The sequence below is a fragment of the Hemiscyllium ocellatum genome, chromosome 4, assembly GCF_020745735.1.
Source record: "Hemiscyllium ocellatum isolate sHemOce1 chromosome 4, sHemOce1.pat.X.cur, whole genome shotgun sequence".
NCBI lineage: Eukaryota > Metazoa > Chordata > Chondrichthyes > Orectolobiformes > Hemiscylliidae > Hemiscyllium > Hemiscyllium ocellatum.
Window position 1 is genome coordinate 3,485,013 of NC_083404.1, and position 16,676 is coordinate 3,501,688.

The following is a 16,676-nucleotide window of genomic DNA, read 5'->3' on the forward strand; positions in this document are numbered from 1 at the left end:
GTTCTTTCACCCTCCTGGCAGTCCTGACCTCTGACCTTTTATCCAGCAGTTCCACGTTTTATTGGACTATTTCCCCCACCATCCCGGGGGAGCTCTGCTCATTGTTACACACCGATCTGAAAAACACCCACCCCCTTCTTTTATAAAAACTCTTCCTTCTCACTTCCCGCACCGGGAGGGGTTTACTCTCTTCCTATGGCCTTCAAACAAAAAGGGGGAAAAAAAAACACAATCAAGAACAAAACCTTTATAATCAGAGTGACAAATCACAGCAAAGATGAAAGTGGAAGTTTAAAACAAAATCACAAAAGGACATAAACACAAGGAGTATTTATCGGCACAATGCACTCACAACTGCTGCATCAACTTGGTCAAAAATCAGACATAGACTATAACCTGGTGTTGTGTGATTTTTAACTTTGTCCACCCCAGTCCAACACCAGCTCCTCCAGATCAGGACTTCCATAGACGTACACAGTGTTTCTTTAATATTGCCTAAACAACGTCTGCTAATGATTTCACCTCAATAAGGGCTAGGCTCCTGAAAGTGTTGAAAATGTGTTGCTGGTTAAAGCACAGCAGGTCAGGCAGCATCCAAGGAATAGGAAATTCGACGTTTCGGGCATAAGCCCTTCATCAGGAATGAGAGAGAGTGTGCCAAGCAGGTTAAGATAAAAGGTAGGGAGGAGGGACTTAGGGGAGGGGCGATGGAGATGTGATAGGTGGAAGGAGGTCAAGGTGAGGGTGATAGGCCGGAGTGGGGTGGGGGTGGAGAGGTCAGGAAGAAGATTGCAGGTTAGGAAGGTGGTGCTGAGTTACCTCAGTATATTTCTATTTGGGATGGAAATCGAAGCCTCAGTATGCTATATGAAAATAAAACCCACTGATAGCCAACAGTGACCAAGTAATACAATCAATTTGTGACAAAAAGGAAGCTGAATTAGTATCAAAATCTGACCCTGCTTTTGCTGCCACATGCATATTAATGAGCAGGATATAGACTGGGCTGCTAATTATTTACGAAGATCAAATGAGTCACATGTTGCTTGGTCTGTGACATGATGAGGAGGTCCCAGTGTTGGACTACGATGGACAAGGTCCAGAAGTCACATGACACCAGGTTATAGTCCAACAGGTTTATTTGACTTTCAGAGTGTTGCTGTGATGAAGGAGCAGCGGTCCGAAAGCTTATGATTTCAAATTAACCTGTTGGCCTATAGTGGATAGAATGTGGAGCAGGTTAGACAGCGTCAGAGGGGCAGGAAAGTCAATGTTTTGATTCAGGACCCTTCATCAGGAACCTGACCTTGGCCTGTGCCATATTTTCCAGTATTTTAGTCATTTAATTTCTGATCTTTAAGTTAGATTCCCTACAGTATGGAAACAGGCCCTTCGGCCCAACAAGTCCACACTGACCCTCCGAAGAGTAACCCACCCAGACCCATTCCACTATCCTATATTTACCCCTGACTAATGTACCTAACACTATGGACAATTTAGCCAATGGCCAATTCACCTGACCCGCACATCTTTGGATTATGGGAGGGAACTGGAGCAAATCCACGCAGACACGGGGAGAACGTGCAAACTCCACACAGACAGTTGTCCGAGGCTGGAATCGAACCCAGGTCTCTAGCACTGTGAGGTAACAGTGCTAACCACTGTGCCACCATGATTTTGATTTTGAAAATTGCCAGTCAGTGGGCTTGGCTGTGAATCCATGGCTGCCCCTCAGGATTGAGGGTAAATGATTGACCTGCTTGTATTAATTACAAAACATATTAATTAAATGTATATGTTGCTCCCATTCACACATGTTTTGCCTTCATTCCTACATTATAAATAAGAAAAAACACTTTAAAAATACCACACAGCTGCTGGTGCAAACATGTCTGTATGTTCTGTTCCTACACGCTGCAGTGATCGTATATGAAAATGGAAGGAAAAGCCTGATGTTTTGGGCTGAGGAAGGGTCACTCAACCCAAAACATTAACTTTGATTTCTCCCTATGGATCCTGCCTGGCCTGCTGAGTTTTTCCAGCAATTTCTGTTTTTGTTTCCGATGTTTTGGGGGGGAGGGGAAGTAAGAAATAAGCTCAAAGCTGCAGATTTGGTCATTATTCGGAGTTCATAATGGAACAGAGACATCTCCCTCCAGTAGAGAAAGACATTGTTTCTGTGTATAGGGCAGCAGCACTGCACAAGCAAGGCTAGGACATAGATGTAGGCCCCTATGAACCCACACAGATGGTATGGAATTGTACCCGCTCCATTGGCATCACACCACCAAATATGAACACCTGTCCCCTTTAACTACGCCTTGCCTGTTCATCAATATAGATAAAACCGCACCCTAGAAACCAGCAACAGTTAGTCCCAGTGCAGGACCGTGGTTCATAAACCTGGCCCTGGGATATTTACACAGAAGGGTAGGATGCATTTTGCAGTAACTAGTTGCTACTCCTTTAAACTCAGATAATGGAGAATCTTGAACAAAAGCAGAAATTGCTGGTGAAACTCAATAGGTATTGACAGCTTCTGCAGGAAGAAAACAAGAGTTACCGTTTCATGTTCAATGACCCTCGTTCAGGGGCAGGATGAATCTTTACTGAATATTTATCACTGAAAGATCTTTACTGTTTTGGCAGTGAGGGAGGTGGTTCGTCATACAATCTGACAGGAAGGTCAGCCAATTCCCATCTTGCTCTGCATGTGAGTGTAATGAGGATGTTGATGTTGGGCTAAAGGGGTAGGATTCTTCTCTCTGATACTGCTAACTGATTCTGGCATTTCTTTATTTTCAGTATGTTACTACAGCTGGAAAGTCTGATGGTCATTGCTGTAGGGTCAGAAAAGGGAGTAACAGGAAAACGTGTAACATCTGTGAGCAGATGGGGGGGGGGGGGGGGAGAGGGACAATAGCTTTTTGGTTCATGGATGAACAGATGGATGTGGTGTCCTCTCCTCATCCATTATTGTTATGGATCGAGGATTGGTCCGTTGGCAGGAGGCAGAGAGTGGGAATGAATGCGGCATTTACAAATTTTCAGGCTGTGACTAATGGCGAGCTGCAGGATCAGTCCTGAGGGAGAGCTGTTTGAAATCTTTAAGCTGGGAGAGTGATAGTAATCTACTGAGGAGGAAGATGGTGACACTGAGTCACTGGAAGGTCACCTTCAGTGAGTGATGGAGCAGTAGTGTAGGGGGGTTTGGGGATGGGGTGGGGAAGAGGATGGTCACAAGGTGGCCGAAGACACTGAATGACCACTCCGTGTGAACCACCACTTGTTGACTGTAAAGTCTTTACTCAGAAGGTAAACTGCTCTTGTTTATTCCCACAGCAAATGCAGCTTTTCTGTAAATTTTCTCCTTTTGCTCGAAGTTAATACTTTTGAAAGGCTTTTGAACTTAGAACATCTCCTCATGCAGCAATGACAAGATTTTATATTACACTGGGTATTGGGCGATAAAAACGGCATCTTTTCAGTTTCATTTTGATTGTACTCTGAGCTGGGAAAAGGACTTTTTCCAACAAAGGCTTGAGGAAGGAACTTTAAAAAGCAGTTTTACTGAAACTCATTGTGGGTTGTGCTTATCCTGAGGGGTCATTGAATAGGAGCTGCCCTATATTTGGGGAGTTCAACAAAGTAAAATTTGCCCAGCAACAGCTGATGATTGGCTTGTGAAAATGTGACCACCTGGGGATGCTAAAGATAATCAACCTAACGACAACTACGATTGGCTTCTGGTCAGCCGACTAGCTTGTGGGTGAGGACGATAGAGTCAGAAGCCTTTGGACTTCTGAAAGGAAATGTGGTGTATTGCTCTCTTGAAGCTAAAGAAAGTCAGTTGCTTCCTGCCACCAGTTGCTGTAAACTAAGTCAGAGACTTTGTAACTTCTGAACCAGTTGGTCTGTGCATTCTCTGAAGAAGTGAAAGAACCCGAGAGAAAAGCTGAGAACTGAAGGTCTTGGTAACCGGAAGCAATCACTCCTGAGGACTAGTGCCATTGAACTGTTCCCTCAAATTACCTGTTTCCCCTCCACCCATAACACTGATGTTTTTTTCATTTGTTTATATATAGGAGTACGTTTTAGAAGATCATGAGATTTTTAACTGGTAGAATTATATGAAAACTGTTCATAATTGTTTACCTGTGAACTATTTGAAATAAATAGAACATAGAACATTACAGCACAGTCCAGGCCCTTCAGCCCTCTGTCGCACCTACCTGTGATACCAATCTGAAGCCCATCTAACCTACACTATTTCATTTTCATCCATATGTTTATCCAATGACAATTTAAATGCCCTTAAAGTTGGCGAGTCTACTCCTGTTGCAGACAGTGCATTCCACACCCTTAATAATGAGTAAAGAAACTACCTCTCACATCTGTCCTATATCTATCACCCCTCAATTTTAAAGCTATGTCCCATTGTGCTAGCCATCACCATCCAAGGAAAAAGGCTCCCACTGTCCACCCTATCTAACCCTCTGATTATCTTATATGTCTCCATTAAGTCACCTCTCAACCTTCTTCTCTCTAACGAAAACAGTCTCACATCCCTCAACCTTCCCTCAATGCCGTGACCAGAACTGTACACAATACTCCAAGTGCGGCCGCACCAGAGTTTTGTACAGCTGCAGCATGACCTACCAATAAAAGCTGAAACACTGTATGCCTTCTTAACAACCCTGTCAACCTGGGTGGCAACTTTCAGAGATATATATACACGGACACTGAGATCTCTTGCTCATCTACACTACCAAGAATCTTACCATTAGCCCAGCACTCTGTATTCCTGTTGCTCCATCCAAAGAGAATCACCTCACACTTTTCTGCATTTGCCACCTCTCAGCCCAGCTCTCCAGCTTATCTATGTCCCTCTGTAACCTGCAACATCCTTCCATATTGTCCACAATTCTATTGATCTTAGTATCATCCGCAAATTTATGAACCCATCCTTCTACGCCCTCATCTAGGTCATTTATAAAAATGACAAAACATATCCTTGTGGTACCACACTCATTACTGAACTCCAGAATGAACATTTCCCATCAACCACCACCCTCTACCTTCTTACAGCTAGCCAATTACTGATCCAAAATGTTAAATCACCCTCAATCCCATGCCTCTATATTTTGTGCAATAGCCTACCGTGGGGAACCTTATCAAACACCTCACTGAAATCCATATACACCACATCGACCACTTTACCCTCATCCACCTGTTTGGTCACCTGCTCAAAGAATTCAGTAAGGTTTGTGAGGCATGACCTACCCTTCACAAAACCGTGTTGACTATCGCTAATCAACTTATTCCTTTCTAGATGATTATAAATCCTATCACTTATAACTCTTTCCAACACTTTACCCACAACTGAAGTTAGGCTCACTGGTGTATAATTTTCAGGGTTGTCTCTACTCCCCTTCTTGAACAAGGGAACAAAATTTGCTATCCTCCAGTCTTTTGGCACTATTCCTGTAGAAAATGATGACAAAGATCAAAGCCAAAAGCTCTACAATCTCCTCCCCGGCTTCCCAGAGAATTAGAGGATAAATCTCATCCGGACCAGGGAACTTGCCTATTTTCACACTTTCCAAAATTGCTTACACCTACTCCTTGTGAACCTCAATCCCATCGAGTCTAAGAGCCTGTATCTCAATCTTGTCCTTGACAACATTGTCCTTTTCTAGTCTTGAACATGGGCAAAAAATATTCATTTTGCGCTTCCTCAATCTCCTCAGATTCCACTTACAACTTCCCACTCCTGTCCTTGATTGGGCCTAATCTTACTCTAGTCGTTCTTTAATTCCTGATATACCTATAGAAAGCTTTAGGGGTTTCCTTGATCCTATCTGCCAACAACTTCTCATGTCCCCACCTGGATCATCTTAGCTCTCTGTTCAGGTCCTTCCTGACTAATCTGTATGTCTCAAGTGCTCTAACTGAGCCTTCATGTCTCATCCTAACAATAGCCTTCTTCTTCCTCCTGACAAGAGATTCAACTTTTCTCGTAAACCACGGCTCCCTCACTTGACCACTTCTTCCCTGCCTGACATGCTTATCAAGGGCATGCAGTAGCTGTTCCTTGAATAACCTCCACATTTCAATTGTGTCCATCCCCCGCAGTCTCCCTCCCCATCCTATGCATCCTAAATCTTGCCTAATCACATCATAATTGCCTTTCCCTCAGGCGACTGTCTGTGTGGAGTTTGCACATTCTCCCCGTGTCTGCATGGGTTTCCTCCGGGTGCTCCGGTTTCCTCCCACAGTCCAAAGATGTGCAGGTCAGGAGAATTGGCCATGCTAAATTGCCTACAGTGTTAGGTAAAGGGGGTAAATGCAGGGGAATGGGTTGGTTGCGCTTCGGCGGGTCGGTGTGGACTTGTTGGGCAGAAGGGCCTGTTTCCACACTGTAAGTAATCTAATCTAATCTAATCTAATCTAATAACTCTTGCCCTGTGTTATATCTGTCCCTTTCCATTGCTAAAGTAAACATAACCGAATTGTGGTCACTATCACCAAAGTGCTCACCTACCTCCAAATCTAATATCTGGCTGAGTTAATTACCCAGTATCAAATCCAATGTGGCCTCGCCTCTTGTTGGCCAGTCTACATGCTGTGTCAGGAAACCCTCCTGCACACATTGGACAAGAACTGACCTTTCTAAAGTACACAAATTATAGTATTTCCAGTCAATATTTACAAAGATAAACTCCCCATAACAACTACCCTGCCATTCTCGTTCCTATCAAGAATTATCTTTGCTATCCAGTCGTCTACATCTCTGGAATTATTTGGAGGCGTATAGAAAACTCCTAACAGGGTGACCTCTCCTTTCCTGTTTCTTACCTCAGCCCATACTACCTCAGTAGACGAGTCCCCAAACATCCTTTCTGTCACTGTAATACAGTCCTTGACTGACAATGCCACACCTTCCCTCTTTTATCTCCTTCCCTGTTCTTACTGAAACATCTAAACCCTGGAACCTGCAACAACCATTCCTGTCCTTGCTCTACCCATGTCTCTGAAATGGCTTCAACATTATAGTCCCAGATACTAACCCATGTTGCAAGTTCGAGTAAAAAGTGAGGTCTGCAGATGCTGGAGATCAGAGCTGAAAATGTGTTGCTGGTTAAAGCACAGCAGGTCAGGCAGCATCCAAGGAAGAGAAATTCGACGTTTCGGGCCAGAGCCCTTCATCAGGAATGAGGAGAGGGTGCCAGGCAGGCTAAGATAAAAGGTAGGGAGGAGGGACTTGGGGGAGGGGCGATGGAGATGTGATAGGTGGAAGGAGGTCAAGGTGAGGGTGATAGGCCGGAGTGGGGTGGGGGCGGAGAGGTCAGGAAGAAGATTGCAGGTTAGGAGGGCGGTGCTGAGTTCAAGGAAATCGACTGAGACAAGGTGGGGGGAGGGGAAATGAGGAAACTGGAGAAATCTGAGTTCATCCCCTGTGGTTGGAGGGTTCCCAGGTGGAAGATGAGGCGCTCTTCCTCCAACCGTCGTGTTGTTATGTTCTGGCGATGGAGGAGTCCAAGGACCTGCATGTCTTCGGTGGAGTGGGAGGGAAGAGTTAAAGTGTTGAGCCACGGGGTGGTTGGGTTGGTTGGTTCGGGCGTCCCAGAGGTGTTCCCTGAAGCGTTCCGCAAGTAGGCGGCCCGTCTCCCCAATATAGAGGAGGCCACATCGGGTGCAGTGGATGCAATAGATGATGTGTGTGGAGGTGCAGGTGAACTTGTGGCGGATATGGAAGGATCCCTTGGGGTCTTGGAGAGAAGTGAGGGAGGAGGTGTGGGCACAAGTTTTACATTTCCTGCGGTTGCAGGGGAAGGTGCCGGGAGTGGAGGTTGGGTTGGTGGGGGGTGTGGACCTGACGAGGGAGTCACGAAGGGAGTGGTCTTTGCGGAACGCTGATAGGGGAGGGGAGGGAAATATATCCCTGGTGGTGGGGTCCGTTTGGAGTTGGCGGAAATGGCGGCGGATGATACGCTGTATACGGAGGTTGGTGGGGTGGTAGGTGAGAACCAGTGGGGTTCTGTCTTGGTGGCGGTTGGAGGGGCGGGGCTCAAGGGCGGAGGAGCGGGAAGTGGAGGAGATGCGGCATCGTCGATCACGACTGGGGGGAATCTGCGGTCCTTGAAGAAGGAGGCCATCTGGGCTGTACGGTGTTGGAACTGGTCCTCCTGGGAGCAGATGCGGCGGAGACGAAGGAATTGGGAATATGGGATGGCGTTTTTACAGGGGGCAGGGTGGGAGGAGGTGTAGTCCAGGTAGCTGTGGGAGTCAGTCGGTTTATAGTAGATGTCTGTGTTGAGTCGGTCGCCTGAGATAGAAATGGAAAGGTCTAGGAAGGGGAGGGAGGAGTCTGAGACGGTCCAGGTAAATTTCAGGTCGGGATGGAAGGTGTTGGTAAAGTTGATGAACTGTTTAACCTCCTCGTGGGAGCACGAGGCAGCGCCGATACAGTCATCGATGTAGCGGAGGAAAAGGTGGGGGGTGGTGCCAGTGTAGTTGCGGAAGATGGACTGTTCCACATATCCTACAAAGAGACAGGCATAGCTGGGGCCCATGCGGGTGTCCATGGCAACTCCTTTAGTTTGGAGGAAGTGGGAGGATTGGAAAGAGAAGTTATTCAGGGTGAGGACCAGTTCAGTCAGTCGAAGGAGGGTGTCAGTGGAAGGGTACAGGTTGCAAGTTCACCCACCTGATTCCGGATGCTCCTGGCGTTGAAGTAGACACACTTCAAACCACCTTACTGCCTGCCGGTGAACTCTTGCGACCTTGAAACCTCATTTCTGACCTTATTACTGTCAACCTCTAGGATACTGGAACTACAACTTTAGTTCCCATCCCCCGGCTGAATATGGTTAAACCCTCCCAAAGAGCATTAGCAAAGTCTGTACCCCCAGGATATTGTTACCCCTCTGGTTCAGGAGTAGACCCTCCTGTTTGTAGAGGTTCCACATATTCCAGAAAGAGCTCCAGGTATCCAATACCTTCACTACTGCACCATTCCTAGTAGTTTGTTAAATAGAGAAACCTGGTGTTAGGTTATTATTAACCTGAGGTGATCAGATGGGTAAATTGAGGACTTTGTATACTTCAATAAAATGTTTTATATTTTGTGATGAGTCTGGGTATAGCAGGGTTTGATTTCCAGTGAATCATTACAGGAGGAAGAACAGCACAGATTCAGGCAGACTGGGGTTCCAACACGGTACAGTGCTAAGGACAGGTTGTTTCTGAAACTGTATTCTCGTAAACCGCAGTTTCAAAGACAGCCAATCAGACAGGTGCTGTAGAATCTGGATTAGTGGTGCTGGAAGAGCACAGCAGTCCAGGCAGCATCCAAGAAGCAGCGAAATCGACGTTTCGGGCAAAAGCCCTTCATCAGGAATAAAGGTAGAAAGCCTGATGTATGGAGAGATAAGCTAGAGGGGGGTGGGGGTGGGGAGAAAGTAGCATAGAATACAATGGGTGAGTGGGGGAGGGGATGAAGGTGATCGGTCGGGGAGGAGAGGGTGGAGTGGATAGGTGGGAAAGGAGATAGGCAGGTAGGACAAGTCATGGGGACATGCTGAGCTGGACGTTTGGAACTAGGGTGAGGTGGGGGAAGGGGAAATGAGGAAACTGTTGAAGTCCACATTGATGCCCTGGGTTTGAAGTGTTCCGAGGTGGAAAATGAGGCGTTCTTCCTCCAGGCGTCTGGTGGTGAGGGAGCGGCGGTGAAGGAGGCCCAGGACCTCCATGTCCTCGGCAGAGTGGGAGTTGAAATGTTGGGCCACGGGGCAGTGTGGTTGATTGGTGCGGTTGTCCTGGAGATGTTCCCTAAAGCACTCTGCTTGGAGGCGCCCAGTCTCCCCAATGTAGAGGAGACCGCATCGGGAGCAACGGATACAATAAATGATATTGGTGGATGTGCAGGTAAAACTTTGATGGATGTGGAAGGCTCCTTTAGGGCCTTGGATAGAGATGAGGGAGGTGTTGTGGGCGCAGATTTTACAGTTCCTGCGGTGGCAGGGGAAGGTGCCAGGATGGGAGGGTGTGTTGTAGGGGGGGGCGTGGACCTGACCAGGTAGTCACAGAGTGAACGGTCTTTGCGGAAGGCGAAAAGGGATGGGGTCTTTTTGGAGGTGGCGGAAATGTTGGCGGATGATTTGGTTTATGCAAAGGTTTGTAGGGTGGAAGGTGAGCACCAGGGGCGTTCTGTCCTTGATACGGTTGGAGGGGTAGGGTCTGAGGGCGGAGGTGCGGGATGTGGACGAGATGCGTTGGAGGGCATCTTTAATCATGTGGGAAGGGAAATTGCGGTCTCTAAAGAAGGAGGCCATCTGGTGTATTCTGTGGTGGAACTGGTCCTCCTGGGAGCAGATACGGCAGAGGCAGAGGAATTGGGAATATGGAATGGCATTTTTGCAAGAGGTAGGGTGGGAAGAGGTGTAATCCAGGTAGCTGTGGGAGTCGGTGGGTTTGTAAAAAATGTCAGTGTCAAGTCGGTCGTCATTAATGGAGATGGAGAGGTCCAGGAAGGGGAGGGAGGTGTCAGAGATGGTCCAGGTAAATTTAAGGTCAGGGTGGAATGTATTGGTGAAGTTGATGAATTGCTCAACCTCCAAACGAATGAGAGTGTCGGTGGAAGGGTACTGTTGGGGACGTCTGGAGAGGAAAAAACAGAGGGCTTGGAGGCCCTGGTGATGGCGGATGGAGGTGTAGAGGGATTGGATATCCATGGTGAAGGTGAGGCGCTGGGGGCCGGGGAAACGGAAGTCTTGGAGGAGGTGGAGGGTGTGGGTGGTGTCTCGAACATTTGTGGGGAGTTCCTGGACTAGGGAGGATAGGACAGTGTCGAGGTTGGTAGAGATGAGTTCAGTTGGGCAGGAACATTTACCAGGTGCTGTAGAATCCCCACAGTGTAGAAAGAGGCCATTCAGCCCATCAAGTACACATTGACCATCCGAAGAGCATGCCACTCTTCCTAGCCTATCCCTGTCACCCACAACCTGCTACTACTATAGGGATGACAGTGGATCTTTTTTCATCATATGTCTCATAAGGTTTCAGAATTAAATGTGAAAATGTTTGCATCAGCAAGGGAAAAAGTAAAATAATTGCAATACATTTCACAGATAAAGTAAACCATGGGAATTGGGGGTAAATTTTGATCTTGGCAGCAATGAATTTTTTTTGACATCTTGTATATTCTCAAGTGAGGGCCAGGTAGCTCAGTTGCTGGACAGCTGGTGAGTGATGCCAACAGTGTGGGTTCAGTTCCCAAAGCAGCTGCAATTAGTGTGAAGGATTCTCCTTCTCATCCTCTTCACTCGCTGACCCTCAGGTTAAATCACCACCGAACAACTCTCTGTAACGAGTGCGCAGCCCTGTGGTTTGGTAAGATTATGGTGACTTTCCCTTAGTAACAGGGATTAAAAAGGATAAAATTTGTGATTAAGGGCAATTCCTATAATTCAAAACTGAATCTTACCTAAAGACATGTTATGACCTATTGTTAAAAAAGAGTTAAGGGTGACTATTTTCAATCTGATATATTACAATTATTATGGAAGTTCGCCATGGGACATTAAATCTTATTTAAGTTCATAACTATCCACACTGTTAAAATACCCATGACTGGGCTATAATCATCAATAGGAAATCTGATTGGTAAAAGGGAAATCAATCACAACCACCTCAATGCCCTGAAAAGCTCAGTCCACCATTTCGCCTCGAAGTACTGAAGCTAATTGTAAATGTTGGAACAGCTGCCTGAGCTGACTTTGTTCACTCAGCAGAGATCAGAAATCAAACCTGCAGCTTTTTGTCTGCGTAACTTATTGCGACAACAGCTGGTGCCTTTCCCCACCCACAAAGCTGTTGCGAGAGTTGTCTACTGCTATTTTCATACACCACTGATGTGAGAATTAACGGGTTCGTGGATTTTGCTCGGCTATAACAAGCAAACGACTTTTGAATAAAGAAACAAAAATTTGTTAAGGAACATCTTTAAAATGCTTTACCTCCTCCATTCCTATGGCATTTTATCTGTTGCACCTTAAATGTTCAAAGAACAGCTTATGTGCACTCGCAGAGTGAACACAAATACAAATGAGGCAGGATTTATATTACAGCTAAAACCAGGTTTGCAATGACAAAATTCTGAGACATTTTTGGCATCTTTAAAAGTTGTTGTCCTAATAGATTACTCAGACAGACCTCTCTACAGTACTCCAACTAGTAATGGACATTCTCTCAATTAATTTTCATGTTGTAATAACATTACACAGCACTAACAAGAGTGTATCTTTTCTGTTTTGTCACTGAGACAGTGAAGTATTTTGTATTGATCAATGCTCTGTTTAACAACAGCTTGATTTGTCATTCTCATAGGTCAGTGTCAGTGGGGGAACCAAGTGCCCTGCAGCAGGAGGACAGGGATGATGACAACACGCAGCCACTCCTGGCTCTGCACTGAACTAAAGGCATCTCAGAGCTCACAGAAACAATGGCAACTCCCCACTGGACCTCAGTGATGCAAACATTAACGGAGCGTTTGCTTAACTCAAGTCACATCCAGCTATCTGAAGTGTTTTTTCCATTTTTCTTCAAAGACAAAATTCAGATATCACTGTCATCTTGTCCGAACATCAAATCGATTGAAGAATGAGAGATCATTTAAAACAGTATTCCTAAAGGACTTTGTGTCTGCTATAGGTGACCTGATGGTAACCATGGTAACAGATATTGGTATTTTGCCTGAGAGAGAGTGAAGGTAAATTTTCATTAATGCAGAACTGTTTGTCTTGATAACAGGCACCGTACTAGTCAGATGTGTTTGTGCCTTTTAGTAGTAACCAAGAAAGGATGGGTTTTATTTCAAAACAGAGGACTCGAAAACTAATATTATGAAAGAAGGCAGGGTGAAACTCCATTTATTAAAGTGCCAAAGATCCATCTATCCATTCCTCAATTTATTTGCTGGATGAATGTTCAAAATTCATCAATGCAATTTATTTCAATTCAGTAAAGGAAGGTAATGTTGCTAACCATAAAGCTGTACAGTTGATTGAGCAAATAAAGAAGAAATACGTGTGTTTTTTTTTGTGTTTTATTTTGAGAAAATCAAGCTCAGTGACATTTATCCATTTTACAAAGTGTCTATCAATAACTTACAGATCATCGAATCCAACATTTTATTCCATCCCAGCATTTTTATCTGTAAATAAAACAGAAGATGGTTCTTGATCCAAGAGCCAAATAAAAACCCAATGTATAATTAAAAACTCTCATTTCAAAAATAACTATTTACAGTCAGAAATACAAATTGAAATCCTACAATCATAGTGGTAGTTCCATTTTATTCAGGTTTATACACTTTTTAAAAAACCAGTCATTGCATTCACGCCAGTACTAATGTGTACATAAAACAGAGCATTATGAACTTTGTGTAACTCAAAGGATAATTGTGAAAGACCTATCTGAGACTCGTTTACAAAAAATATCTTCCAGAAGATGGATTATGAGGTTCCATATATGCAGAAGGACATGCAGCTTTAAAAAAAAATTATCCTTTCTGAAGAAAACCATCACAGCAAAGTAACAATCAACATGTACCAGTGTGTTCAACACTTGCCTACAATACTCAGAAATAATTCATTTTGTTCAGTGATATACAGTAGCAGTAGTAATTTTAGAATTAAAATCTCAAAGTCAATAGCAGAAAATGAAAGGAATTTGTAGTGCTGTAACTGGTAATCACTCACTATAACATGGTGAATCTGATACCAACAGAAAACAAACTATTCTACAAAATAGCAAAATAAAATAAAAAGCATTCTATCTATTCTCTGCCATTGGAACAGAACAGTCACATTTCCTTTTGCAAGTAGTCATTTCAAATTGAAGTGGATTGAAGCTAGGATTTAAAAAAAAAAGCATAGGCTTGTACGAAACTCATTTCAAATTAAAGTTAGATCTGTAGAAGGATAGAGTAAATCAAAAACAAAAACATAAGTTGCTGACAATGCTCAGCAGGTCTGGCAGGATCTGTGAGGAGAAAGTAGAGTTAAATCAGTTCTGAGGAAGGGTCACCGGACCCAAAACGTTAATTTTGATTTCTCTGTAGATACTGCCACACCTGCTGAGCTTTTCCAGCAACTTCTGTTCTTGTATCTGATTTCCAGTACCCACAGTTCCTTCAGTTTTTTTTAAACATAGAGAGTAAATTGGAATTTATTTGAAGGTGGAGGATTGCAGAGAAATATTCCCATTAATAACTCTCACTAAAATGATGCGATTTATGGTAACAATATTGCTTGGAGTTTCTTCAAACACGCACATGCAGTGTTTCATAATGGGGAGAGGAGGGAAGCAACAGCCTTGAATATTAGAATATTTGAATATTTTGAAACCAACAACTTAGAAAATATTGCAGTATCTTTGAAGCCAACTTTTGTATTTTGTATTTATGGTTGCAAGGAGGCTTTGGTATTTTACTTCCATAATAGGTAAAACTACATTACTAAAATAACTGGGAGAAAGGGCGGACTGCAGATGCTGGAGATCAGAGCTGAAAATGAGTTGCTGGAAAAGCACAGGTCAGGCTGCATCCAAGGAACAGGAGAGTCGACGTTTCTGGCATGAGCCCTTCTTCAGGAATGAGGAGGGTGTGCCAAGCAGGCTAAGATAAAAGGTAGGGAGGAGGGACTTGGGGGAGGGACATTGGAAATGCGATAGGTGGAAGGAGGTTAAGGTGAGGGTGATAGGCCAGAGAGGGGGTGGGGACAGAGAGGTCAGGAAGAAGATTGCAGGTCAAGAAGGCCTTCTTTATGGTCATTTAACTCCTTCTTTATGGTCATTTTTTCCTTCTTTATGGTCATTTAAGCGGGCATTGGATAGGCATTTGGAAGTTATTGGGCTAGTATAGGTTAGGTAGTATTCGGTCGGCGCAACATCGAGGGCCGAAGGGCCTGTACTGCGCTGTATCCTTCTATGTTCTATGTAAGGCGGTGCTGAGTCTGAGGGTTGGGGCTGAGACAAGGTAGGGGAAGGGGAAATGAGCAAACTGGAGAAATCTGAGTTCACCCCTTGTGTTTGGAGGGTTCCTAGGCAGAAAATGAGGCGCTCTTCCTCCAGCCGTCGTGTTGCTATGGTCTGGCGATGGAGGAGTCCAAGGACCTGCATGTCCTTGGTGGAGTGGGAGGGGGAGTTAAAGTGTTGAACCACGGGGTGGTTGGGTTGGCTGGTCCAGGTGTCCCAGAGGTGTTCTCTGAAACGTTCCGCAAGTAGGCGGCCTGTCTCCCCAATATAGAGGGGGCCACATCGGGTGCAGTAAATGATGTGTGTGGAGGTGCAGGTGAATTTGTGGCCACCCCGACCTCAAATTTACCTGGACCGTCTCAGACTCCTCCCTCCCCTTCCTGGACCTCTCCATTTCTATCTCGGGCAACCAAATCAGAACAGACATTTACTATAAACTGACCGACTCCCACAGCTACCTGGACTACACCTCCTCCCACCCTGCCCCCTGTAAAAACTCCATCCCATATTCCCAATTCCTTCGTCTCCGCCGCATCTGCTCCCAGGAGGACCAGTTCCAACACCGCACAGCCCAGATGGCCTCCTTCTTCAAGGACCGCAGATTCCCCCCAGACGTGATCGACGATGCCCTCCACCGCATCTCCTCCACTTCCCGCTCCTCTGCCCTTGAGCCCCGCCCCTCCAACCGCCACCAAGACAGAACCCCAACTGGTCCTCACCTACCACCCCACCAACCTCTGTATACAGCGTATCATCCGCCGTCATTTCCGCCACCTCCAAACAGATCCCACCACCAGAGATATATGTCCCTCCCCTCCCCTATCAGCATTCCGAAAAGACCACTCCCTCCGTGACTTCCACGTCAGGTCCACACCACCCACCAACCCAACCTCCACTCCCGGCACCTTCCCCTGCAACCGCAAGAAATGCAAAACCTCCCCCCTTACTTCCCTCCAAGGCCCCAAGGGATCCTTCCATATCCGCCACAAATTCACCTGTACCTCCGCACACATCATTTACTGCATCCGCTGCACCCGATGTGGCCTCCTCTGTATTGGGGAGACAGGCTGCCTACTTGCGGAACGTTTCAGAGAACACCTCCGGGATACCCGGACCAACCAACCCAACCATCCCGTGGCTCAACACTTCAACTCCTCCTCCCACTCCACCGAGGACATGCAGGTCCTTAGACTCCTCCATTGCCAGACCATAGCAACACGACGGCTGGAGGAAGAGCGCCTCATCTTCCACAAGGGATGAACTCAGATTTCTCCAGTTTCCTCATTTCCCCTCCCCCCACCTTGTCTCAGTCCCAACCCTCGAACTCAGCACCGCCCTCCTAACCTGCAATCTTCTTCCTGACCTCTCCGCCCCCACCCCCACTCCAGCCTATCACCCTCACCTTAACCGCCTTCCACCTATCGCATTTCCAATGCCCCTCCCCCAAGTCCCTCCTCCCTAGCCTGCTTAGCACACTTTCCTCATTCCTGAAGAAGGGCTCATGCCCTAAAATAACTGGGAGGCAACGTCAAATCTCACTGACTCTTGCTCCCCTGATTTTATTTGTTTCTTTTATTTAGTTCTGAACTGGTTAGTTGAAAGCTAGGCACCGAGCAGCTTTTAGTCAGTACTTTGAA

The 16,676-nt window shown here is 45.7% G+C and overlaps 1 protein-coding gene across 2 annotated transcripts in view; it reads left to right on the top strand.

The window, feature by feature from the left end:
- Positions 1 to 12,519, top strand: part of LOC132810337 (clavesin-1-like) — a 118,439-nt gene extending 105,920 nt beyond the window's left edge. For both annotated transcript variants that reach the window (XM_060822650.1, XM_060822651.1), the window contains exon 6: positions 12,391 to 12,519. In XM_060822650.1, coding sequence (XP_060678633.1) covers positions 12,391 to 12,475 — 85 coding nt within the window. In that variant the 3' untranslated portion in view covers positions 12,476 to 12,519. The remainder of the gene's footprint in view (positions 1 to 12,390) is intronic.
- Positions 12,520 to 16,676: the final 4,157 nt, after the last annotated feature.